Raw genomic sequence first — 27,908 nt, forward strand, 5'->3', positions numbered from 1 at the left:
AAGTTGGATGCCGCGCGGAAAGTCGGCCGGGGAGGGAGCACGCTCGGCAGGGGCGGCGCTGATTGGCCGCGAGTGTGCTGCGGACCCGGTAGAGAACTGGGAGCAGGGGCGCCTGAGCCAATCGGGGAGGTCGGCGCCTGGGCCCGATCCCCGCGGAGGCGCTCGGCCGGGGCGGGAGGGGAGGCGAAGGGGCCCGGCCCGGCCCGGCGCAGCGCGGCTCGGCGGCCTTGCAGGCCGCGGCCGCCCGGCCAGGTGGGCAGCGGGGGGCGGGACAGGGCGGGGCGGGCGGCCCCAAGCGCTCGGGGAGGGCGCGGGGGCCGCGCTGGCGGCGGCCGGGTTGGGCTGGGCCGGGCCGGGCTGGGCCGGGCCGGGCGGCTGTGGCGGGGCGCGGAGCGGCTTGTCGCGCTCCGTGCGGGGCTGCCTGTGCGCGGCGGGGCTGGGGGGAGGGGGGCGCCAGTCGTGAGGAGGAGCGCGGGGCGGCGGAGCGGCTCCGCGCCTGAGGCCCTGGGCCGCGGCAGAACCCGGCCAGCTGCGGCCCTCGAGTTTCCTGACTCGTTTTCCTCAGTTTTGCGGGTTTGTTTCAAGCATTTTGAGCTGTGAGAATCAGTGAACGGAAACCATACAGACACGCCCCAGAAACTCCTTTGGCTAAAGAGTTATTGCGCTTTGAGGTGAATGAAAGGTTGGCCTTTTGGGTCCTTGCTTGTTGTCCGAGTTTCAAATTAGCCAGAATAAAAACTGGGAATAAACTTTATAAATCGAGAATTGGCTAGTCTGGTTTTAACTCTCAGAACGGTGACTGTCAAAACAAATGACAGTGCAGGTTGTTTACCTTGTGAAAGCTGCATTGAAAAGTAGCTCATCATCGCTCGTCTTCTATTGTTAAAAGTTTAGTTTTAAAGATTCTCCACCTTCTCCTGTAGCATAGCGAGGGGGACGCTGGAGTCCTTTAGCTCCAAACTTCCAGTATTTGCCTGCAGCAGTCGGTTTGATTCTAGCTTGTATAGCCCCATCTACTGTTGACAACTGAGTGCTGGAAATACTCAGGACTTCACGTTAGATATCTATAAAATCTACAGATATATGGAGATGGAAAACATCGTTTTCATCTCTAGTAGTAGCTCGAGTTCCGAGCTTGTGAGTTATTAAAACTGCATGGATTTTAGATATATTGGTAGCACAGAGAGGTTGATGTTTGTGAAAAGGAAAGCATATGTTTCCTGCAAGAATTAAAGTAACTAAAGCATGGAGTGTCTGCTGATTTCAGCAGTGTGTTGAGTTGAATGGTACTAATTGTATAGCTCTCCAAATAAATGTCTGTCTTATGAAGAAAATGGTATAAAATGCTATTGATAAAATTCTTCTTGATTTGCAAAGTGAACTGTTATTTAATTTTTCTTTATTTTTATATAAATAGGTGCAGCTATGCAAGAAAGCATACGTTTTGCTTCGTCAGGAGATGATGTAAAAATATGGGATTCCTCATCTGTAACTGTGGTGGAGCAGTTCAACCCACATACATCCCCACATCCAGTCAGCTCACTGTGTTGGGCCAGTAATAGTATCCTTTACTGTTTTAGTCATAGTTTTGAGGGAGCTCTGCAAAATTGCAGTGATTTTTTTTGTTATTAAATTATCTCTAAATGACAGGCTTTTTCTAGTCTTGAAAAGTCTTGCATAAAAAGATTCTTACATACTGTGAATAAATTTTGGTGGTTGCATGTGTTTAACTGCTTTTCAAAATAAACTCATGCTGGTAAATGCTTCTGAAGATGCTAGTCTTCCTTTAGGAGGCTAACACATTTTTAATGATTGTGATATACTTGAATTGCCTATCAACTGCAAAACTTACTCATTTGTTTCTTTAGTGGTTGATTACAGTATTCATGTTCAAGGCAGTACTTAATTTATTGATAAGGTTCAACAAAGCAATTGCTAACGTAGTAAAATTCTCTATATAGTGTAGAGAAGAAAATCCTAATGGAAAGGTTTGTTTTCTTGTTGTTTTTTTTTTAACAGCTTCTCACTGATTCTGTTAAAAGAAATGGCTTCTGTCTGACAGAATACACTAAAGTATCTTATAGTCTAAGCACTGTTTTTCTGTGCAACGTTTGTAGCATTTACAGAGGAAGCACAGATGTGTTGGATCCATCCATAGCATTGGTTTATCCAGGAAGATGGATCTGGTCCAGGTAGACCTTTCACCTCTATCTTGGAGGCCTGTTATAGGATAATGATATGTGGTGCCAAGTAGGATATGAATATATGAGAAATTTCATGGAAATAGAGCACTGTCAGATGAGTAGCTGTTGTATGGCTCTCATGGGGAAAAAGCACTGATATCTGGCCTTGATATCAAAGAAAGGCAGGATGCTGACAAATGAAAATTTATGTCCTGAAAGTTCTGAATGCATCTGTCCTCTAAGTCTGCAAGGGAGTGAAGGTGTGAGAAGGCAAAAGTTATAATAGAGCACAAATTAATGTTTTAGAAAATTTAGAAATTCCAAGGAAATTGAAGCATAGTGGGGGGGAAAGAAAACATCTCTCTCTCTAAGATCCATTGTGTAGTAAACTTGAGCTATGGACAGTCTGCTTTGTCATATGTTCTTACTCCCAGTCCCCTCTTCACCACCCAAATCCGAAATGACTGTCATACTCTATGTTTTTCATTGTTTGATAATTTGTTATGGTAAAGCATTGGTTTTGGTTTCAGTAGTGGTTCTTCATAATTTTGTACGCGAAAATGTTGTCATAGAATGATGGAAGAAATAGCAAGCACTAATGTGCCTACCAGTTCTGGTGGTGTTAAATCCAACAATTAACCTATGTTCTTAAGTAAACAAATATAAAATCTTTATGGGTATTGGCCTAAAGATGTAAGGGACATTGGTCTGAATGATTACTTAGTTAACTCAATGAAGGGGGTAGTGGTAGTTTTCTTGCTTCTCGAGGAAAGCATAGATCTGTATTTCTAGTTACCTGTAGATCAGCATCCATCCAAATTTTCTGTGGGGTACCACATCCCAATGTGTGTCTTTTTCAAAACTTAAGTTGGTCTTTCTTTTCAACTGTTGCAGGTTTTTCCTACTACTTTGTCTGAACCACTTTATGTTATAAAGGCTTTTTTGGCCTCAATACAGAGGGAGACAAATTAGCAAACATATCCATTATACTCCAGAAACTATGTGCCGAACTGGTATAACATTTATCATGGACAGGACTTTTCTTTAAATTCATAGTCTGCTAATAGCAACAGACACTCCTTTGAACTCTAGTGATAAATGGAGTTCATACTTTGCGGTGGTGGTGGTTGGGGTGGGGGGAAGAGTGCAGCCTGGATAAGCTGCCTAGCAGAAAAGAAATCTTAAATAATATCTGCTAGTTATTTTGTCTGTTCCCTCTGAAGGAAATTGCCCTGCCTTCTGTTGGGAAGGAAGGGCTGTAGTTGTTTTTTGGGGGGGGAGGGGGAGGGGGAGGGAGAGGGAGAGGGAGCAGGGGCAAACTTTCTCTAAGATCTTAATGAAGAGTTGTTTACAACACCCTGTTTTTAAACAGCCTTATGTTCCTATTTTTTCCCTCAAATAGCAAATGCAAAATATTTCTAAAGCATGTAGATCTCTTCAAGGTACAGTACTTTAGACTCTTTAACCAATCTGTTAACCTGTTTAATAAGGGAGACTTACTGTTGCTTTTATTAACTAGCAGTGTTACACGGTTGTGGTCCATAACTTGTGGCTAAGATAGCTTCCTGGTTACTGCTTCTACTGTTGGTGATAAAATAGTTGTTTCGAGCTGTAAAAGTAAACCTGTTCCACTTTTTGAAATAGCTGAAGGAGTAAGTATGTTTAATGCTGTTCCCTTTTTATCCACTCTACCCCGTGTACTGTTTGTATCTCATTTGTTCTGCATATTGAATTAATTTTAGTATTGTTATGACACATACCTCAGAACTTGAAAGTATTTAAAAAATATAAAGTTGAAATATTTCAGCTCAAAGGGATTGGGGGGAATAGTGCTTCTAAAATAGTTGTACCAGTGAAAAAACAAGTTGCAGTTATACTAGCATCTGATGGCTTTCTAATAATGGAATAATGAATGGAATAATGGAATTTTCTAGTCAAGCCTTTATGTGATAGGGTAATTGGTGCTTCAAACTTGATTTAATATGTGTGTACTCAGTAGAGCATAGCTGAATTTTGAACTGGATTTTCAAACTTGACTTGTCCGAAATATGCATGCCTACGAATTGTGCATCTTTCTAAAACATAAGAGTTCTATAAAGATAATTCTTAGACTGTACATGTGCTAGCTTCTGGAAATACTTTATGCGTAATAGAATTTTTTTTTTTCATGAGGGGAAGCGTGTCACTATAAAATTCTAGAAAACTAGGCTTGGTTTTAGAAAAGTCCCTTGACATGGTTACTCGAATGACTTGTTGGGTGCTATAAATTATGCTACTTATTCTCCTTGGATAGTTATTGTAAAGGTAATTTGGAATGGGAATGTTCTGAAAATAAGTTAAAACTGGGCTTTTAGGTTGCAAAAGCAAACACTTTCAAAGATGTAGTGTTTGCCATGGAGATTTCTCTAAACCTAATGTAAACCTAATGCAATCACTTCCAATTTTACCATGTGAATAATTAGATGGACTTGTTTTTTCTTATTTCAAACCTCAGGAAGTTAAAAGTGAATTTTCAACATGATAGAACTGAATAATTTGTCCTCCATATAGGTCTGTCATTAAGATTGACATTTTTTTCAAAAGTTGGCACTTCAGTGATCACTTTAAAAAGAAACACTTTGTGGAATTACGAGCTTTGCTGCTATAATATTCTTTGTAATGTTTAGGAAATGTGAAGAACATGACCTAGACAACTCTTTAATATTCTTTTAAGGATTTTTTTTTCTAAACTTTGGGTTTTCTGTTTAAAGCTCTATAGCTGAACAGAAATCTATGATTGCAATTTAGAGAGCTATAATTTAAAGTGAAAATGCATATTGAAGAAAAGGGAACTAAGAGAATTTGAAATGGGGGTGGGAAAATGTGAGAAGAGCATCTGAGAGTTTATTACCTCATATATTTAAATCTTAATTTGTCCAAACTGGACTGGATTTTAAATGCTTTTTGATGGGAAATAACTGTAGTGCCAATAGTTCTGTCAGTCAGTGGGACTGCTTGTGTTAATAAAGGTGAAAATATGTATCAATATGCTTTTAAGTAGATTCGAGTAAACCTCTTAAAAACCAGACAGCATGTTAAAGAGAATTGTTTTTGCTTTTTATCAGGCGAAACAGACATGTGTGAGCTTAAATTCCAGTTCTTTACACATTGCAAGTGGAGGCCTTGGTAACTCTGTTAATATCTGGGATCTGAAGTCCAGAAGGCTCTACCGTAGTCTTAAGGTAACACTGGGGTTTTTTGATGCTTGGCTGCAGGAAGAACTGTAGCCTTTGTAACTTCTGGGTTTTGCTGCCAGTTGTGAAAATATTGTTTCTCTAGATCACAGATCTGTAGGATCAACTTCACAGATAGGAGTGAGCATATATATATGTCTTGTTTAACTTTGTGCTCTTTATGTACTGTAAATAACAAATTGATTTTAACTAACTATGCTTAACTTGGTGTCTTCAGAATACAAGTCTATCATAACGTATCTTTAAATCTTCAGAACAGACTTCTTATTTTGAGAATTTGAACTGATTTTTTTCTGACAGGATTTTTTTCAAGGGTTGCACTTCAGATAACTTGTTTCTGATACTTCAATCAGGAAATGCTTTTGTATGGACATGCTTTTGTATTTGTGTAGGGCACTGTAGTCCTCCTGAGAAGAACAGAACTCCTGTTATTCATAATTGCTTAAGCAAGAACATAAATGCAAAATTGAGGCATGGTCATCTTTTTCTGAACTGATACAGTGAATTCTCTAAAATTTTGCTATGATACACAAAAGCGATGACTGACTAGTTTATTTCCATGATACCGTGAATAGATTACTTCCTTCATTTTGGATTACAAAGATGCTCTAGAATTTTAGCTATAACGTTTTTCTTAGACTTTTGGAGTTTTAAATAAAATTGCTGAGTAATTAATATAATAATTTAAATATCCTTTTACCTTTGCGGTCTGGAAATACCTGATTATGTTTACTGAATGGTGGAGGAGGATAATGTCTTCATTGCAAATGACTATACTGTAAAGCTATCTGGTAGATATATGCATTACAGGTAACAGAAGGGGAAGTTGTCAGTAGTATATCAGATTAATAGAAGGCATCTTAAAATCAATGTTGGTTTCAGAAAGACCTTTCTTTTAAAGTAACATTAATGATATATGTAGTAGAGATCCCTATGGTTGTCTTATTAAAATATTGCATATAATTAAAGCATCATCTTTGCTAATTTATTAAAACAACCTTCTGAAAACAAACAGACATTGGTTAAAATATAATGGCTGGTCTTCTGTATGTTCTGTTGTTCCCTGGGATATTCCAGAATAGTCCTTAAATAATCTTTTAGAGATAGGTCTGAAATAAACATAAGGCTGAAGTTTTCCTATGAAACAATGTGTTAGGAAGGAATATGGTTTTCCTGAAATTCTTTAACCCTCTTTCCCCTTCCCCCCTTATAGGATCACAAAGATGAAGTCACATGTGTTACATATAATTGGAATGATTGCTACATTGCTTCTGGATCTTTGAGTGGTGAAATTATTCTACATAGTGTTACAACCAATTTATCAAGCACTCCCTTTGGTTATGGCAGCCGTCAGGTAGGTTGTATGTATAGAGTTACTGTCAGGTTTTTGAGCACTCCCCTCCCGACTGAGTGTTTGAAATTGGATGTATCTATTGAGAGCTTTTCTGCTTTTGAAATAACCTTCAATATGGTTTTCTTCTTAAATTTTATCAATCTGTTTTCTTTTAATTTTTTTTAAAAGTGTACTTATGGGTTTGAGAAAGCAGGCCTTTGGGTATATTGTAGTCTTAAACGATAAGTAACAATTTTTTTCTCAGGTAGCTTTACTTATACACAGTTTACAGCCAGTTTTAGTTTATGTAGGCTGTAGGCTCTGCTGCCTCAAGAACAAACTTCTGCACATCTTAGAACTGAACAAAAAATAGTCAGCCTTGCAAGTCCAAACAGAATTTCAGTGCTCTACTTTATGCCTGTTGTCATGAAGAATGAAGTGTGTATAGCCTGGGTTCTAACTTACCCAGTAAGTAATCAGATGAAGTGAGTAATCAGATTTACAACTGAACAGAATCATCTGTACAGTAGGGGAGAACATAAGCTTGCCTTTGGAAATAAAGTTAAGTGTATTTAATCTGAAGATTAAAATTGCCCAGTTGCTCAAAGAGTAAAAGCAATGAGATCTTAGTTTACCTGCTTAGGTGAATAACTAGTTTGAAGGAAAACTCTATGCAAAAGATGAACACAAAGCACGTGTACTACTTAAGGGCCTTGGTAATGGTTATCACTGCAGTCCTTTTTTTGCAGAATCACAGATACTGCAGAAATGGTATCATTAGGGGAATTGCCTTGATATAAGGACTTCTGTAGTAGCAAGTCAGCTATGTTGTCCCTTTGGAAGATGCAGTGTGAGTTCTTAGTGTGAATGTGGTCTTAGGCACAGCCAAGAGTTTGTGCTCTGGGCATTTTTTGTTTTTTTAACTAGGTCGTTTTTACAGAGGCAGAAGCTGCCTGAGGGATGACAGAATCATTGCTTTTGTCTTAACCCTGACTTTTTAATATCGTGGAGAGTACTGAAGTTTTGACTTGGTTATCTTCTGTTATTGTAACAGCTCTTTCAATCCTAGATCTTGGATGGAGTGGGAAGTTAATTTTTTTTCCTGTCTATCATTGAACCATATAGGTCAATGAAGAGTGTTTAGAGCATCACAGGCATTGTGATATACTTCGTATTGAAAAATCTCTATTAAAGTCAAAGTATCTTTGCTTTTGGGTGCTGAAGTGTCCTTAATCCATCACTGTAGTTTCATATTTGTATTGAAACAAAATTGAACTTCATACCTGACTTGATCTTAAAAATCCCTCTATGTAGTCAGTTCATTTTTCTGATTTGATTGTTATGACCTATGAAAAATGTGGATGTAAGACAAGGGCTGCAGGGAAACCCACAGCTGGATTATACAGCTAAGGTGAATTTCCAGAGTGGGGACTATGCTGCTGCTTAATTGGAAAATTTTAAAAATGTTTTGAGAAATATTAAGCAGGGTGATGCAAATCAATTAAACTCTTTCCACCAAAAAGTGAGTAGGAATAAGTGATGCTGTGAATAGCTATTTTGGCAGATGAAATCAAGAGGTTTGCAGCAAAGTTAAGTAATCTTTAAGATGGCTAAAGGTATTTGAATTGTTAAATCAAAATAATTCCAATTGCAGAGATAGTATTCACTTTCTAGGGTCTATAGCATTTTCTAACGGGGACAGTTGTTTGATTGCAGCCTTAAATTAAAATGGCATTGGATTGTAACTGTGTAATGTCAGGGCTACTTGAATGTCCTAGTTTATGACACATATCTTGTGTCTTAAAAATCGTCTTTACTCTTATGTGCAAAAGTTGCTATGTTTTTATTTGGGGTTTTATTTGGGAACTTGTGGGGAATTGCAGAATTAATTGCACAGTGAGGCAAGTATCTGAAGACTTGTATACCTCTGTTTGTTTAAAAAAAAAAAAAAAGGGAAGTCTGTGATCAAGGAATTTATAGTTTAGGGGTCCGGTTTTTTAAAAGTAAACTTGAATATTTAAACAGTGTATTGTCTTGCTTGTTCCTGGCACTAGGTGTCTGGCTTAATAAGGGTCGCCACTCCTTAGTAACACTTTTTTTTTTTTTTTTTTTTTTAAACAATTGGGGAATGTGAGGTCAGACTAACCTTATAAAAGTCAGCTTGTCTCTGCTTGATTCAGTATAATGGAATGTAGTTTGCTTGCCAGTTAATTTCTGTGATCCTATAGGTTCTACAAGTAGTAGAATAGCACAAGATTGCAGTGCTTCCTAAGACTTTAAATGACTTTCTTTTCATAGAATTCAATTCAGAGTATTGGCTTATAGTCTGTTAATTGATTTTGATTTAGAAACATCTATGTGCTTTATCAGAGTTAAGTTCTTGCACTGAGTTGTTTGTAGATCCCATAGTTTCTTTGCTGCTGGTATTCATTAAGACTACCAGATTCTTATCTGCTTACTGTTGTGAGGATGAATTAAAGTTTGTTTTGAAACACAATGTTTGTTCAAGTCTTCACTGCCTGGTGCTATTCTCCTAGCAACAGAATTTAGTTGTTTGAACAGCTGGCTGATTTGTAGAGATGTGTGATGGCTTCTGGTCACTCCTTCTAGTGAAATAGTCTTGAGCTTTTAAAGCTATCAACTGTGTTTAAATCTACCCTACCACCTATAAGGCTTACTAAGGTATAAAAGAGCTTAAACAAGTATACTATCTCAGAATAAGATAATCAATGATACTAGACTGGTTTTGATTTAGTTTTAGGCTTTTCATTTGTTTTCCAACAGTGAAAAACCCTGAGTGCAACCAACTCTTTTCGGCAACGGACCAATCGTTTTCTGCATTTTTCCAAATTTGGCTGTTTTAATGTGAAGCTTAAAGATAAAACATACTTCACCTTCTGCAGAGAATCTGCTGCAGTCACAGCTAAGGCAAAAAGATGTATATGGTTTCTTGTACTACACTGACCAGTAAAATGTTTGAGAGAGGGCTTCATTTTTTTTTTGCCAGTTCAGCACCTTGCACTAAACATGTTTCTGAAAGTTCTGTATGTGCAGAATTCCCAGAAATCATCAGGAGTTGCACTTACTGAAATGTGGTGCAACTTGCTTCATATTAATTTCCCTTTTTTTGCAGTTTTGAAAGGTTGGTTCTAAGACATGACAGTGGTCTTCCATTCCTTTTGAATTCTTGGTTGAGGATACTGCTTCTTTGTGGAGCAACTAGGCTTTCAGTGTGACAAGTAATACAAGTGCCAGAAATCAGGTTGGAGGCATCTGAAGCAACAAATATCTCCAGTGAAATGAAGGGGGAAATGCAATAAAATCCAGTACAGTACATTATGATGTGTAGCATGCCAGAATAATATAATAGCTTTTTCTAGACCAGTAAAATGTGGTGGGTGTTATCTGTCTCGACTTGAATAAAACTTTTGATTCAGTGCCATGTGAGAAGATTTTAGAGAGGATGGAGGTTAGAAAAGGAATTGAGTAAGAATTGGGCTGTTGGAAAGAAGACAGTAGGCAATTTTGAAAGAACAGTGTCTGTTTGGGTTATCAGTAGCTAATCTTGTTTGGTGTTTTCACTAATGATTATTATTCAAGAAGCAGGAATATGATGACACAAATTTCAAAGATACTGCCCATGAGAAAGAGGATTGTGACAATATCCCAAAAGAATTGAAAGAATAGACATGAGGGCCACTATGACACTACAGAAATCAAGGTTCCAGACTTAGGTCATAGCTGAGGCTTTTGATATTAGACTAGGAACTGGAAATTCACAAGGGAAAGAAAGACTTGGGCTTCATAAAAAGGCAGCGAATACTAGTAGCGTTTGAACCATAAAAAAGAAAAATGCAATCTAGGATATGTTAGGGAAAGTATTTACAGCAAAAAAGGAAGTGTTATTGCCCTTGCAAAGACAGTAGTGAAAAGTTTTGAGTATCATATGAGATTTGGGTTGTCTGTATTCAAGAACGATTCATATTGGAAGAGCTGCAAGGAGGCCGTGATGGCAATGAACCTGTTTTAGGCTGAGTCTGGCTTATTGGTTCCAGCAAAATAAAGCCTGAAAAAAGGTAAGTTGTTTTACTAAAACATGGAAGAGCAGCACTGGGCAGGGAGGGAAGCAATTCAAAATAAAGGGCATTTTTGTCATAGGACTGAATTAGTGCAAATGGGTCATGAATAAAACTTCCCTGAAAACTGAATATTGCAATTTAATATTAGAGCACAGAGGTTCTGAAACATCCTCTAAACCAATACACTGGAAATGAAATACTTAATTGTTTCTAAAATGCAGTTTAAGTTCCTGTATTGCATGGTTCTGTGATAGCAGGGCTGTGTGAGATGAACCAGGCATAATATCCTCCTCTGGGGTCCTAGCTCACAGGGTGAAATCTCTTCTGCAGGACCTTAATACTTGCATAACTTGCTAGTCCTCATGTCTTATCAAATTGACTTGTATCTGAGTACTTGAAAAATCAGTCAAGGAGAATTAAAAGTTTAACATTCTTGGCAGGAGAGCAATCAATGAAATAATGTAGCTTTTCACTTGTTTAATTTTAGAGATGGTGTGGGTTGTTTTTTTGCATGTTTTCTTTTTGGTGTTTATGATAGCATGATACTTGCCTAAAATCAAGAAACTTTTCTAAAAGATTTTTTTTTTTTTTAATCATATCCCTCATTTTCGGGTGTCGTATACGCTGATCAGCATGCTGGTCAAAATAATGTCTGTCGCTGGGCAGCAGAAATGGGATTGTAATGCAAAATGAACATTCTTTAGAGTGGCTGACCTTTGACTAGTTTGACTTACCATAACATCTGTATTCCTAATATGTAACATCAAAGTTTCTAATGTATTCTTAAATTATTTTATATAATATGTATATAATAATTAATATTTAATATTGCTGCTACATTTCATTATTTATGTCTGTCTTACAGCCTATTCGACACTTGAAATACTCATCCTTTAAGAAATCTTTGCTGGGCAGTGTTTCTGACAGTGGAGCTGTAACTTTGTGGGATGTAAATAGTCAGAACCCATATCATAATTTTGAAAATACTCATAAAGCACCAGCTTCAGAAATCTGCTTTTCTCCAGTCAATGAATTGCTGCTTGTAACTGTAGGTTTGGATAAAAGAATTATTCTCTATGACACCTCAAGTAAAAAGTGAGTATATTAAAGACCTTTGAATTTATAGGATCTTTATTTAGTTTTTATTAATTGAAAAAGCATGTTCAACTTTGACATTAAACAATGGATAAGAAAGCAGGAAGTATGGCTGCATAGGTGATTGGGGCTGTACAGTAAAAGGGTGGGACAGCAAGGGGTGCCATGGGACTTTGGTTCTCTTGTGGGGAATGCTTTTGCTCTAGCTGAATGAAAGCAAGAGTTAGGCTCTAATTTGGAGGGATTTAGTAGGAGGATGCAAACTAGGACCTGAAGTTCCTCCCAGAGCTGTTGTGGGAAGGCAGGAGGCAATAGGCTTGGGAAGGTAATTTGGGTAATAGACTGTTATGAAGGTGATTTGATCCTGTCCTGGTGAAATATTTTGGGACATATGCTGCTAGTTAAACAAATCACTTACTATCAGCCTGATTTACTGTTCCTTAAGATACTCCACTGAATTTACTTGGCACTGGAGAAGCTGAACTACCAGCTGGTAGCTGCATTATGAAATATTATCTTTTAGGTATTTCATTTCGAAAGGTCTAATCATAAAAATTACTGTCTTGATAATGAACTCTAAAAGCCTCTTTACCCTATTTTTTTTTCCTGTACGAAGATTATTGACAACGCTAGTAGCTGAATTTCCTCTGACAACAGTAGACTTCATGCCTGATGGTACTACTTTGGCTATAGGATGTTCCCGGGGAAAAATCTACCAATATGACTTAAGAAAACTGACATCACCAGTAAAAACAGTTAGTGCTCACAAAGGCTGTGTGAAATGTATACGTCTTCAGTTCAGTAGCACTTCTTCCAAGGTAAAAAAAAGAGAGAGGAGAAGAAAAAAAAAAAGCCTTCTATTTTATTGCTTCATGTGTAGATTAATAAAAGCAAAGCATGATTTTAAGAGCTGAAAAACATTAATATTCAATTTCTGAACATTATAGATGCCAACAAGGGTTATGCATACCAGTACAGAAATAAAACCTGCTCAATCTTAAGTGCCATTTTAGTGGGCTTTTGTATGTAAAGCTTTCATCAGATTGCCTTTTTTCATAGTTTCAGTGCAGAGATGAGTGAGACTTTAAAAGCAGTCTTAAAATTTCTTGTGTGAGTATGTTGCCGTTGCAGATCAGTTTCTGGCACCTGATTCATTTGCAGGCAGTAGCAAAATGGCTTGTAATGTCCCTTTCACACAAAGGGAAGACCCGCAGCCGTTTCTCTTGGGGTATATTGTATGGTCTTTTGTATGTGGTCTTCCACGTGCACATGTAAAACTTGGAGAAATTGATTAAATAGAATTGATTAATTTAAACTGAGGTTTAAGGAGGTTCTTCCAAGAATAAGTGGGCTCTGCTTGAACCAAAAACCCCGCATGCTTATTCCCTGGAGAAGGAACCTTCAAAATGGATTCATTATGCCTCTGAGACTTTTCTGTCCTTTGAGCACACTTGCAGCTGCTGCTTGGCAGCAGCTTTACAGTCCAGAGTCCCTAAAAATGTAGTCTTCTATTTTTTGTAGGACTGAGTCTAGGATGAAAATTGGCTAGAGCCAGCTCCCTCCATTGTTACCTTAAGGTCTGTTGATACCATCTTGCAGGTCTGTACAGTATTCATATAATAATACAGATGTCTCCCGCATTCTTTGAAGTTACATGAAGATACATCCTTTTATATTTTTAAAGAGAAATTGAGGCATATCTCCTAGGCAAACTTTGCAACTTGAACTGAAGTCTTTTAGTGTTTTGAACACAGAAAGACTATTGGTTTGTATTTTCACTTTTAGCTGAAGGAATAATCTTAATTCCTTCTTTTTCTTCAGTCTAACCTTAAGGGTTCTTCAAATAAACCTATATCCAAAAGAGTAGAAGTCAAAGCTGGTAGTAATCATGGAGGAATTCAAAATATTGGCATAAAAAATATGACTTCTCATACATCAGCAACAGTTTCACCCCATCTGACTCTGCCAAATGAGAGTAAAGGAGGAGATGTTCTTCAGGACAAAACAGGTAGCGTCTTCTTCTTATTCTTAAAAATGTTTGACATAGAGTAGAGCATAGAAGGAATATTTCGTGCCTTGACCATCACAGTACAAAAATGAACCAAGGGAAGGGCATTTGTTGCAGAAGCGTGCTTGCATGCATGTGTATTTGTACCTTCTCCTGCCTTTTCTGCATTAGACAGACTAGGAAAATGTGGGAAGTGAATTGGGTACTACTGTCAGCTTTTAGAAATTGTTGCTTCAAGTCCACAATTTTACTTATATATTTAAGTTTTAAAGGAGAAAACTATGGTGCATGCAGACATCGCATGTGTTTTGACCTCTTGTAGATTATCCTTTGGTACAGAATATGATTTCTGACACAATGTCCATATGGAATGGAGAGCTAATGGTTTGTGGTCCTATCAATAAACAGGGGTAATGGACCCCTTGCCTAAAAAAAGGCTAAGTGGGTTTTATTACTTATGAAGTCTGAGGTTTATCCTAAAATAAGAGAACTTAACTGTATTTTTTTATGAGACATGATTCCAACATCATGTGGTAGGAAAGGTGTTAAATGTAGTTAGCGAGTTTGATTAGTTGTGTAACTCTACTTGCTACTTATGCTTCTGAAGTTAACAAGCTCTTCATAAAAACTGACATTATTCTTAAATTCTGTCACTTTGTAAAATGTACTCTTAAAATTTTAGTTAATTCAAGAATTCTGAAAATATTGTCAAATCAATCAAGCTGTTTGTTAGTTTGATTTCTGATAACCTTTCAAGCCATTGGAATTCAACAGCACTTTTTCCTCCCTTAAGTAAGGAGAAATACATTTAGCAACACTAATTAGGCAATAAGCCACTACAGTCCATAGGGACGCAGATTAATGACCTCCCTTGGGTATGCGGTGAAGCGCAAGGTGAAGTAGAATGCTTTCTATGCACTCAAGAAGTGTTGCTAATCAACATTACTGCATGGTGTGGAAAATCTTATTTCAGTTAAAAATACACTTTATTATCATTATTTGAAAATGTAATGGCTGTTATCTCTTAAACAGATCTGTTCATAATAAATAAATGTTTTTAGAAAATAATGTTCTACCAAATAAAAATTTTTCATGAAATTGAATATTGACTTTGGAAAGTAGGTACCCCTGTATACTTAAGAAGATACGATCTTTAAACTTACAAATGGAAGTGGAGAAGACAGATCATGAACTGTATTTGTTCTCTGGAAGCTGCTGTAGATCCTAAAGGTGGATTTTAGCTTTGGAAAAATATGGGGCATTCAGTAAAGTGATCTCATAGCATATTTATAAATAAAACAAGAAAAGGCCTGTTTATACAGCTTGTAAATGAACGGGAGCTTTTGGTTGCAGATATGTTAGCATGCAAAAGTATTAATGAATTCTGATTGTGAGGAGAAGAGGTACTTTGAGCTGGATTTGCATAAATGTGTATTTAATAGTCATCCACCAGTTTAGATACTTCTGGCATTTAGATTACTGGGAGCTGGGAAAATTGTACATAAAAGATTTTTTACCCAGTTTTATATTATGCTTTTTCCATGTACATCTTTCATAGCTTCTGGCATAGGTTGATAATGCACTTTTAGTTTGATTCCCTATGCCAAGTATTTACTTAATTAGCAAGTGAAATCTTATGCATGCGTCACAACTGCCACATCTGAAGGAGCAGAAAACATGGTACACTAATATATTTAAAATTGAAATCTTAAACCTGACTCAAGTCCCAGTTTATGCAAACACTTCAGACATGATTAATTCTGGTCATCCACAGTTACATTTGGCCCACATGAATGAGTAATCTCACGTGGAGAAGCAGCAATAGGTTCTATGAATAGTACTTTGGGTGTTTTTGTTTGTTTTGTTAATAAAGTAGGTATCAAATAAAGCTTTTGTATGTGTGGGTGAGATTTATTTAGGTATGGAGCAGCACTACTGCTCTTCACGTATATCTTAACTTTTACGAGCAAAATGCAGGCACTTCTAGAGTGGGGAGTTCAATGAGGGCACAGTGGTGGCTTGCTTATAATCTTGATTCACTTTTCAAACATACTGAATTGTGGAAGTTATTTAGGTGGTTACCTTAACAGTTCAGTTCACTTCTCCATGTGTTACACATCTTAAAAACTCTAATTCAAATAAGTACTGTTTTTCTTTCTTTCTTTCTTTCTTTTTTTAAAAACAAGAAATGCTTCCATTCTGCAGACAACTGTCCATGCTACCATGTATCCAAAAGCTTATTGTTTTTGTTTTTCTGGATTTGGGGGTGGGGGGCATGGGGAAGGTCTGGAGACAGGTTTTGCTTGTCTGTGACTGTAACTCCACCCTAGTCTCCTAATACTGGAAATAGTAAGCAAAGTAAGCAAAGAATATCCTAGTGTTAGGTGAGCTTTAAAACAGATGTTTCTTGGAATTTTTCTTAGGATGCTTAATGGCCAGACTGAAGCAGATTTGTCTTCTTGGGGAATAAATGTAAATGCTGATACCTGACTGTGGTCACCTTCCTAGGGGTAGTTGTGTTCACTAATTATCTTTTCACCTGGTGCATCATAAATTTGCTGCAGATATCATGTGTTTATCTAAAAATGAGTGCATTCTCTTGTTTAATAACTCTTATTTTTAAAAAGAGGAAATAGAAGTCCAATTGCATCTTACTGTTGTTAATAAGTATCTTAGTTTTTAGTTATATTCCCCTGAGATGAGAGCACATATGAGGAAGTTAAAGTTGACCCTCTAGAATCTTCACAAGGTTCTGAAGTGCTTGCTGGACTTATTGGGCATCATGCTGCTTGTGAGATTATTTAGGGATAAAATACATTATTTTTGTACATCCTGGAAAATGTCAATTACTAACTGAATGCTATTGTCCTTTTAAGGCTTTCCTCGTAGTAGCAGCTTGGATGTGATTCCATCTAAAGAAACAGATCATGGGAAAAGTACTGATTTAAATAATTTTGATGATTTGGGTCGAAATAGTTTAGGAGATGTGTTTTCTCCAGTCAGAGATGGTAAGTAGCTAATACTGACATTTGTAAAGAATCATTCATATGCCTAGCATTACAGTTTGGCATTTGTGTTAGGGATTGCTCTACCTATTTGGCATTTTAATTCATCTTTGATTATTAACTGGACGCAATGAAGTGAATATTGATGTAGATTTCATCTAATAAACACTTTTAAACTTATGTATATTGTGGTATTTTGTAGATATTATTTCATGTAAAGCAAATGAAGATCCTCCAGGAAAAGGAGATGGTAAGCATACTTTCCATATACATTTCTTTGTGGTCACTGGAGGCTTTCACTATTTTTTACCTGCTAATTTTTGTCATACTGAAAGTAAACAAGCGTACACTATACAAATTAACTTTTATGCACACTTTCCAATGCACAGAGGAGTTTAAGCCTAACATGTGGTAATAGGAAATTAAAGAGTATGGTCTTAAAATAAGTTTGTTTTTCCTTTAGATGATTTACAGTGATATATAGAGGCTCTTCTGTGTTTTTCTTACTTTTATAAAGATATATAGCTACAGCATAAATTGGATTTGAAATTTTCAAGGCTTTTTGTTTTGTTTTGAGGGCTTGGGGGCTTTTTGTTTGTTTGTTTTTGGGAGGGTCTTTTTTGGCATGTATCTCACCCTTCCCTTTTCATTTTAGGTCTTGATTTTCAGTCCTACCTTTCGGGTTTGGATTTTCTCCCACAGCTCCCCACTGCTTTTCCAGTGAAAAGAAACCCAGTTGGCAGTAGTGCACAAGGGATACGGTCTAGTCCGTTACATGTATTTGTGGGCTCTCCAATTAAAGAAGAGGAAGAACATACAAATCCAGAGGCTGACACTAGGAAATTAAATCTTGGAAAACAAGAATCTATAGAAGCTGTAAAGCAGGTATACTGTACTAATTCTTGTTATGTTTAGTCTTTTCAGAATCTGACAGAATATTACTACTTGAAGGAAAAATCCGTAATAGTGTCCCAGCTAATTGTATTTTACAGCTCTTTTCACACTGTTGGCAAAAATCTGAAAAAGTGTTTGTCATTTTATATATGTTGTCCCTCAGTAATGCACATTTACCTTAAAATAAACATAGATTACAAAACTTTGCGTGAAACAAAACTGAGCTAGCCTGTGGATTATTTTGATTTTCCTAGAAAATCAAGAACTAGGTCACTTCCCCCTCTTCTCTCCTCTTTCTCTCCTGTTCTCCAGGAAATTTTTCTTCCTTCTTGAAATACCTCTGATATGCTTCTGTTGAGACCCATGCTCCATTTGTATTGTTTCTGAGATGTGTGAGTTTTCTAGGAGCAATGTTTATAATTTACAGCACAAAATATTTGATGTGAAAGTTAAGAGGCCCTGGCCTTTTCATGCCTGTGTGTGTATCTGAGGCAATTTTTGGATATTTAGGCGATCAATTCTTAAGAGGTCTTGCTAGAAGAAAAAAAGCATGCTTTATCAACAGATTCGTAAATCCAAAAATATTTGAAAGAATTGCATGCCTGAAAACTTTAGTCTTTAAGTGCCACTAAATAATTGAAATAAATAAATATAAACATATATATATTTTTTTAATTTGATTGTCAGCTTTCAAAACTGAGCTCATCAAGTGCAGAATCTGGAACTTTAAGTCCTCCACCATCCTCCACTGCAGTAAAGACTCCTGACACAAATGAGAGATTAGTGAAGAATATTCAGGCCAATCTTGCATATGATCTGCCAGTAAATGGTACTACCTCAACAAGTAAGTAGTTCAGTTTTGCCCAGTTTTATAAGTGATTGTGAATTGATGGAAAACCTAATAAAATGATTTTAGCAGTGAAACAGAACATCCAATCTGGATTCTTCTGTAAATCCAGTTAGGCCCTTAGGACATCTCTAGTTCCTTCTGAAAAAAGCTCTTTCTAAATGTAGTCCTTGTTATGTTTTTTCCTAGGTAGTAGTAGGGATAAAATATCTTCAAGCCTCAAGACACACAAAACATTTCTTGTACTCCAAGTACACTGATTTCTTTTTTTTTTTCTTTTTTTCTTTTTTTTTTTTTCATAAAGGTCCAAAGATAGCATCACCTGTCACTGTTGGAGTTGCCAGTTCACTGTCAGAAAAAATAGTAGAAACCATTGGGAGTAACAGACCAAATGCACCTTTGACATCAGTACAAATAAACTTCATTCAGAATATGATACAAGAAACACTGGATGACTTCAGGTAGTTATATTCATGCAGACCATTTTGTTTTCAATTACTCTTTTTCTTAGTAAGATGTTCAGCATTACTTTAAACATATTTCTTACTAGCATCAAGAAATGACATCATTCATAGCCTTAGTCTTGGAAATCTAGGTAGGAAATTTTATTTATTTTGAGTAACTCTGATGCCTCATTAGATTGATGTCTCTAAGGGTTGTTTATGTGCATGGCTTTGTAACGTATTTTGAAGATGAGTGTTTGAGTACTTCTCAGATGGTAAATTTATCTGCATAATGAGGCCCTTACTGCTTTCAGGAAGCCTTGTGCTAATTTCTTTCCCACCTCCCCCCACCCCTGGTCCTGGTAGTAGACATTTCTTCTCTTAAAGCTGACACTGTGGAGAGTTTGATCGAGACATTTGTAGTGGTTTTGAGTGTTGTTAGCTTTGCATGTATAACATGAAACACTGGGTATATTTTTAGTGGTGCAGCTTTACATAAAATGATGTCTATGCTAAAATACTTATATTTGCAGACACCTAATAAAAATTCCACTCACTTCATAAAAGAAGCCAAATTAGCATAAGTTATAGATTTAGTGAGGAACAGTTTTACTGAAAACCTTTTTTCCATCTCCTGTAATTAGTATCATGGACTTCATACCTAGGATTAAAAATTAAAAAAGTAGACTTGATATTTTCTCATTTTATCCTTTTGAACGTTTTTCCTTGTATTTGCTGCTTTCAGCATCCACCGAGGTCAGACTTCCCTCTATGTTCTGAAAATTGGTCATTTTGTTGTCAGTTCTTCCTTTAGCTTTTGAATCCCCTGGACACTCTCAACCAAATTTGTAAGGAGCAGAGGTTTTAAAATTACTGAGTTCTCTGTTTTGCTTGAAACCAAGGACTAGATAGCGGAGAAAGAATCAAATTAGCATGCTTGCTGGAGGGGAAAAGACAGCAGAGCTCACGTTCTGTACAGTAGCAGAAGCTGCCGGGCTAATTGGTCATCACATAGCTCAGAATTAGTGCAATATACTGCCTTCTTGAGTAGGAGAGTATCATGTGGGACGTAATGCGGATTAGTCACCAGATCCTTAGGAAATGAGAGTTCATTAATTCCTCTGTCACAAAACAGCTTCCTGTGTTTCTGTTAATGGTTCCTCAGAATTGGCCAGGAGTGCTCACTCCATCTGGGTGAACTTGCGTCAGCTTTATACAAAGAGGGCTGTTAATGAACCATTGCTTGTTGCCTTCCTTTCTGAAGGCGACAGGGGATACTACATAAAATGCAGACTTCTGCAGTGTTTTTGCCTGTTCAGATTTTTTTTATCATCTTCTGTTATAAATATGGGCTGACTTGTTGCCTATTACTACTACTATTCCATTTATTTTCATTCATTCTTTTCTTTGTTGTTGTTGTTGTTGTTTTATTATTGCTCTGATCATTACAGAATTAACTGTTTTTTTTTTCTAGTGAGGCACTCACATGGCCAGGCCTCCTTCAGAATTCCTGGGGTGCTGTGTGCTTATGGAGTCACATGTGAAGACCTAGACTTAATCTCTGACTTTGACTTTTCTCAAGTCATGAAAGTCCTTACAAGTTTCCAGTAATGGTAGAATGTTAAATTTGAACACAGGAAAACGGATGTGTTATACAGCTCTTAATAATATCTTTTTTTCTTTGGGAAAAATGACAGGCCAGTCATAATCAAGGGAATAAATAATTCATGGAAACACTACTGACTCAGGTCTGCACATGGTATAAATCTTTTTTTCTCTCTCTCTCTTGCATTACAAGCAATTTTTCTTCTTTTATGACACTTTTTTGTAATAGCCTTCTGATTTTTATTACTCAAAATTTTTTCTGCCATTTTGCAGTAGTTTCCCTATGATAGGCAAAACTATTGCATGCTCTTAATGAAAGGCATTGTTCATGGCATTGAGCATTTATAAAGCAGCTGGCAGAACACCTAGAGGAAAGTCTCCTTTCAAGTTTTATAGAGTGACTACTGTATGTTTGGATGGTATTTCAAGGACATAAACAGGAAATGGATATAAAGGTTTCCTTTGGCAGACTTTTTTTCCCTCCTCCTTTCTCCCAGATTATGTGTTAGTTGGCCTGGGGCTTGAAAAGGGGAGTGGAAGATGCCAATAGAAGAGGCGCTGCTTCTTCCACCACATGTGGTGGGAGCCATTAAAATGGCAACTTCTAGCTCTGTTAAATAAGCCTGAGTCTACTGATGAAAGCTTGTGAATTGGTAATAGAGATTCAGGTAGCAGAGGGTGGAAATTTGGTGTCTCAGGTGAAGGGAAGGAGACTGAATGGCAGTAACGCATGTGAGAAATACCTACTGCCTGACTTACAGCCACAGAGTTTTGGTAACATCTGAACTTCTCCTTAGAATAAACAGAATTAATTGATGAGACAAGTTGTAATACACGCTGCCTACAGGCAAAGGACAGGATGCGATAATCCCAAAAGCTTTGAGATATGTGACTAGAAGTAGACAAAACTGCATCTTGTCCTGTTTCACCCCTCTTTGCCTTACTGTAAAGCCTCTGATAGTAGCACCGTTATGGAGGTCCCTGTTTATCATTTTGCTTGAATTCTTCAGGACCTAAAGGCTGAAAAAAATTGAAGACAGATAGCTTATCTAAAAACTGTGGTTCATTAGATTTGGTGAATCTCATTTACTGCTAAAGTAATTTTGAAAGAATGCACGTTTTCTAGAAATGTAATCTGAAATTCTGACAGCTTTTCCTCCTCTCATTGTATATGTGTACAGCTGAGCATTCGGAATACTGTAGGCAGTTTCTTGAATTGCAAAAACAGTTCTGGGATCCAAAACTTCACGTTGCTAGAAATGAGATTAAAATTTTAACTTTTATTTAGAGTTTCTTCTGAGCAAAGTTACATTATCTTCATAAGGCTTTTAAAACTCCAGTAAAAGAGAACAATTAAAGCCTTGGGGTGTTTTTATGCACTGTTGTGCCTTGGAGTGACACTTAAAGCTTCTACTTAGCACCTACAGAAATCATATAGTGTATATACACAATTTGGTGCATACACTGCCTAAAATAAATATAGTATATGTTGTATTAATAACACTGTTTTCAAAACCCAATTTCCTTTAAGCACTTTCTGCTCAAGGATTCTTAAAATAATTTCCAACATCCCCCTGTTGCTTAAGTTGCTTAGTAAGTTATTTTGTTTAATTAGTAATTAAAGGACAAGGTTGGATTTTTCTCCCCACTTAAGGTACATTCAGCGAATAGCTGTTTGTGTCTTAGGAAATACATTTCCTATCCAATAACTACTGGATTTCATTTTAACAGTTTGAAAAAATGCAATGATTTTTATCCTAGATAATATAACTTTAGCATTTAGATAAAACTGTGATATGATGATACTGTGTGTGTAATTTAAATAAGAGACAAATTATTTTAGGTGTAGAGACTATTTTTGATAGAGGTTTTTAGTCTTATATTGTCCAGGTTCATGGATTCTTGGTGGTAAAGTGTATAAAGTGTAAAGAATTGCTTGAGCGAGCTTATAGTATTCTTGATTATATTTGTTAATTTTTAAATAATAGCAAAATCTGCTCACCGATCCATCCATATTTGATAAGAATAACAGAAGGAAAAGAAGAGAGAATAGTGTATGTCTAAAAAGCAGTTTGAAGGAGATGGAGCAGTTGAGAAAGATATGTTCAGGGGATCACTTCCCAATCCTTTTTTAAGATGAAGTAGGTTGATTGAGAGATGGTGGACGGGAAGAGGAGTGTGGGGCAGGGGGGGAAGTGAGAGGGGTTATTGCTGTCTTGATGACAAAAAGCCATGTAAAACTAGTTTAATAGGTATGTATGCTATGGGCGTTCTGTATCTGCTAATAGAAAAATAAATTGAATGTTACTGCCTGTCTTTAAACAGGAACATTGCATGGTAAAATTCCCCAAGGATTTTTTGGTGATTATCACTCTTTCGATTAAAAGAAAGTTAACTTTCACATAAGTTAAAATGGATTGCAGATTCTTTTCCTTTAAAGTTTGTATTTAGGGATCCCACTATTGGAAAATATACTTCTCAGTCATGTATTTCAGTATCTGAGAACTGAAGCTTCAGAGATTGTGCTTCTCTGCTGACCTAGACTTCCTGGAGCAGGTGGAAGGCTCTTGCTGTTTTGTTTTCCAATTGTAAATTGTGGATACATTAAAACTGAATCTAAGATATCTTCTGTGTACTAAGGAAGATAGAGGGAGGGGAGCCATTGCAAGCTTCTCATTGATCTTTCAGCCTCTGGAGTCTGAGGAAAGAAGTATTTGAATCTCTGTTGTCTGAAAACCATTCTCCTACAAGTAATGGAAAAGACAGAGACTTCAGTAAAGGTCCAGGAGAAATTTGTAACTCATTTGATTCAAAACCCCCCTGTGTTTCTCAACCTTTTTTTCTTTGGAAGATAACCTACACCTTTGGGCTCTAAGCTGCCAGTGGGGTCTCTATTCAGGGGAGACTGCTTGCCTCTGAAAGAAGTTCTGAAGTATGATTATCTGTGGGAATACCAAGTGAACAATATATTCCCTTGGGGTTTACTATATGTTCTAGGAAAGGAGAATGGAATAAGATCTTGTGTGTGTCTAGTCAAGAAATGCCGTATTTTGTCAGGCCAGTGGGCCATCTAGCACAGTACTGTCTCAGATGCTGGCACCGTGGATATGCTGTTTGGGAAGGGCGCATGAGCCAGCTGGTATTTTATGGGCTGTTCGCTTTGTTCTTCCTCAGCATCCAGAACTGTTGTAGTGTTTAGAGGGTATTTCCCAACGTGGTCCTTGTGTGGGACTGTTGCCCATGAATTGGACAAATTTATGGACAACAGTGCTACTGCCTGTTCTATAGATTAACTGAGAGCTAAGAAAAGTTTACAGCTTGCAAGTGAAAAACTAGTCTTGATATCAATACCCATATCTTTCTGTTTCTAAACAGAAAAGATCCTAAATCTTTTTGTGTACCAAAAATACGTGGATGAAAAATAATGTCATTTAAAAAAAAGTCTTCCAGAAACTAAGCTGGTAGAGGACTGTGTTTCATGGTCTAAGAGTTTTTAGTCTGTTATTCCATGATGTAATGAAGGTGAAGGAGTGTGGAGTTCTGGGCATTTGAGGTTGAAGAAGAATTACTGCTTCCTAAATAAAACTAAGCATTGTCTCTTTGCAATTCTTCCCCCAGAGAAGCATGCCATCGAGATATTGTGAATTTGCAAGTGGAGATGATCAAGCAGTTCCATATGCAGTTGGTATGTACAAAGATCAGTGTGAGAAGTATTTACAGTTTTCATTTTTAGTAATAGTCTATCAACTACTTTGGTCAAAACAGAAAATCAGGTTTGCTCATTAAGAACAACAAAGGGAGGATGGAATGTGAAGGAGGAGGAAATGTACCTGAATTTATTAAAACTCTTTTAGGCTCATTAAATAAAGTGAACATATGCATTGGGTAGGTATCATGAATTCCATATTTCAGGAGTTTTAAAAAGATAAAAGAGAAGTAAATTCAGCTGTCCTTTGGAAAGGACCAGGAGCTGGTGTATGAAGGAATTAGAGAGAGTTCAAATAGAAAGCTTCACTTACAGTTCACCATGCGTGCTGTACTAGTATTCTGTGTTCTTTAACTTTACATTTTTATGCATCTTTGTTCTTTTGGTCTGCATTAAAAAGACCTTGACTCAGTACTGAACATTTTAATGGCACCTGCATTAATAGATTCTCATCCTGAAGGAGTGCAAAATATGCTTTGATAAAATATTCACTAATGTATTAATGATCAAAATACTGTATGTCAGCATAAAAAAATCTCACTTTCCTTCCAAAAGTTTAAAAACAGTATTATCTTGCTTATTTAATTTTCAAAAGGGGTATGAAAATGGATAGGGTAGAACTGGGAAAATGAACTTTATAGCTGCTGATTAGGGCTTTTTTCTTTTCTCTAGAATGAAATGCATGCCTTACTTGAAAGATATTCTGTAAATGAAAGCTTAGTAGCTGAAATTGAGAGATTACGAGAAGAAAACAAAAGACTGAGGACTCACTTCTGAAAGATTCACACTGCTAATTTTATTAGCATGTACTTGCTACATTTTGTTGCTGACAGATCATCCGTCATCACTGAAAGATTGTATGAAGGTCTGCTATTATCTTGAACATGAATCTTTTCTTCTAAATAAATGGTGTAAGATACTATATTTAATTATAAATTTTGTAACAGATAAACACTGTATAAAAATGTTCACATATTCACAGTAACCACCTTGAAATACATCCATCTAACAGGAAAAACTAAAAGGATAAGTACATTATCAGAGTTTTAGCAATATGTGAAGTGCCTTTTTATGAACAAAAATGAATGAGGACAAATACATCTTCCATAAGACTTTTTGATACACCTGTTTTCCTATTTGCTTCTTTATTTTACTGTTGTCAGAAACAATTATTTTAGCTTGCCTTTCAGATACTTTTGGAGAAAAAGTGGGGAGAAAGCTCATCTTCTGTATGCTATAGTCTTGTTTCTAAGGAGCTGGAAATTACAGAACTTTATCCAACTGGCAACTCTTTTATCCTGAGTAAAACTAGAGTTCAGAAATATTCCTGAATTCAGTGCCATCATCTTGCTTATATTCATAACTCTGAAATGTGCTTGTCTGCATGAGCTTTGTTGCTGCAAATGCTACTTCAACTGCAGGATGAAATTTTTGTTACAACTTTAGTTGTGAAACTAGTTTTTTTTTTTTTATTATTTACATATATTTGAATATTTTCATAACTTGCCCAATTTGAATGTAACTTTAGACTTCAAAATGTAAGTATACTCAGCCATTAATAATATATTATTGTGTAAATGGGATCTTTCAGCCTTTGACTCAAGTATCTTTTTCTTCCCCCTAATTCCTTTGTATTCATAGTGGTCAAAACTTAATATACAACCATTGTGTTGTAGTTCTGACTCTTGCTGTTTTAGCAATACTGTAACCTTTTCCTTAGATCAGCTGCATACCAAATCTAGCTAGTGTCTCAGCTGTATGATTAACATAACAAATGATGTTGAAGAGAAATCATTAGTCCAGTAGCATAATGCTGCCAGACTTGTATGTTACCCGTTTCTGAAGTGAAGCCCAGTATGAAGTCCTGACTCAGCTGAAGTTCATGGGAGGTTTGGGTTGCCCTTTAATAGTGCCAAGAGATTGCGCTGACTTCAACTGAAAATTTCTTGAAAGGCCTCTGCTACAAGTGCTTCTTGCAGTTAAATTCTTCCAGGGGCTTCTTAATTTTCCCACTAATACTTGGTGTGGGGGGGTTTTCACACAAATAATCATTAAAACTCAAAAAGGCTGAAAGCGTGCTGAGTTATTTAGCTATGTCTAGTGTTTTAATCCATGATGGCACTCTTCCACTAAATGGCAAAGCCATAATATGTAGTGTAACTTATTTGAAATGTTGTGAAACTGCAGCAAAACTATTTGTTGAAAACTACCTTTTCAATATCTTTCCTATAACTTTTTTTAAGGAAGGGACTGATAACTTTATTTTTCTAAATGCCAGTCAATGACAAATATTATTCTTATATGAAAATGAGGATGTTCATGTTGTCTTTAATATTATGAACAGGATTTAAAATGTCTGCAGTTTTATTGCCACTGCTTTCATAAGCATTTTAAAAATATTTCTATATCATGTGTAACTAGGGTGAAAGGAAGCTGAGTAAGTTAAAATTATTTTTAGTAACTTAACACACAGTGTAGAGAACTCTTTTTTTGGAAGTTTATAGGATGTGTAAATTGAACTGACACATTGTTAACCACAGTTCTTCAAGACAACAGTAGTCGAAGGTAGTAAAAGTATCTTACAACTCTTTAACATGCTTTGCAATGTTCACAAAGTAACCTTGCATATTTGCATCTCTTGGTTTCTTCCCCAAGTGCTCTTGCTAGTATACCCGGATGACAGCAGGGAATTAGACAAGTATCTTGGATATTTGGCTTGTAGATAATTTGTTTTCTTGATTCAGAACTGTGTAATGTTTTTCTTACTTTCCAAAATGGAGGATATTATAGCACGAGTGATTGAAAAAGACATTTTGGCTTTTTTTATGTTTTAAGTTTTAGGGCTTGTTTCCGTATCTCAGGATTACTGTAGCACAAGTGGTGACATACTGTATGGAGACACAATATGCTACGCTATAGAGGTATGTCTTGCCTGATACACAAATCTGATTTGTATGTTAAAATAAAGTTTGTTTTAACCTTTCTGAACAAAATGCTGTAGTAACCTACTCTGTAAAGAGAATGAACTATATTTTAGTTGTGCTACCTCATGGCAGGCTTCTTGGGCCAAAGAATTTATAGAGATCTGCCTAGATTTTTTTAGTAATCTTTTTGCTGCTGCTGTGGCTTCCACCTAGAGCATCAACTGCTTTTCACGGAAATGTTTCCATAGCCTCATGCTTTTGGAGTAAAGAACAGATGCACAGCTCCTTCTTCGAACTTGGAAATTGCTACAGTCATGACTGAGATCATGTTCACAGCTAAAAATAATATTCGAGCAGATGTTTGGGTGCAGGAGTAATCTTGTCGCCTAAGATACTGGTGAGTTGGAGATCATAGGACCTGCATCTTCCTGATACTTGAGTTATGGATACTTTTTTTTTTTTTTTTTTTTTAATTTCCTTCTGTCATGTGCATATACCTGTTGTCCTCTGATGGAAGTGTGTTTGCAATTACAAGGTATTTATGCTCTGAAAA

General features: G+C 36.7%; 1 protein-coding gene across 3 annotated transcripts; it reads left to right on the forward strand.

Moving 5' to 3' along the window:
- On the forward strand, positions 1 to 27,908 carry NEDD1 (NEDD1 gamma-tubulin ring complex targeting factor). 3 transcript variants are annotated; one of them, XM_026123170.2, is made up of 16 exons: positions 106 to 252; positions 586 to 671; positions 1,418 to 1,561; positions 3,741 to 3,835; positions 5,288 to 5,404; positions 6,630 to 6,770; positions 11,694 to 11,923; positions 12,540 to 12,741; positions 13,745 to 13,931; positions 16,808 to 16,939; positions 17,139 to 17,186; positions 17,592 to 17,821; positions 18,518 to 18,674; positions 18,982 to 19,138; positions 24,344 to 24,410; positions 25,104 to 27,908. In XM_026123170.2, exons 3-16 carry the CDS (start codon positions 1,426 to 1,428, stop codon positions 25,206 to 25,208), a joined length of 2,004 nt encoding a protein of 667 aa, XP_025978955.1. In that variant the 5' UTR covers positions 106 to 252; positions 586 to 671; positions 1,418 to 1,425; the 3' UTR covers positions 25,209 to 27,908. The 3 variants fall into 3 exon arrangements, with proteins under 3 accessions (XP_025978956.1, XP_025978954.1, XP_025978955.1); XM_026123171.2 differs by lacking the exons at positions 106 to 252; positions 586 to 671 and adding an exon at positions 1 to 88; XM_026123169.2 differs by lacking the exon at positions 586 to 671 and having other exon boundaries at positions 105 to 252.

The sequence above is a fragment of the Dromaius novaehollandiae genome, chromosome 1 (genome assembly GCF_036370855.1).
Source record: "Dromaius novaehollandiae isolate bDroNov1 chromosome 1, bDroNov1.hap1, whole genome shotgun sequence".
NCBI lineage: Eukaryota > Metazoa > Chordata > Aves > Casuariiformes > Dromaiidae > Dromaius > Dromaius novaehollandiae.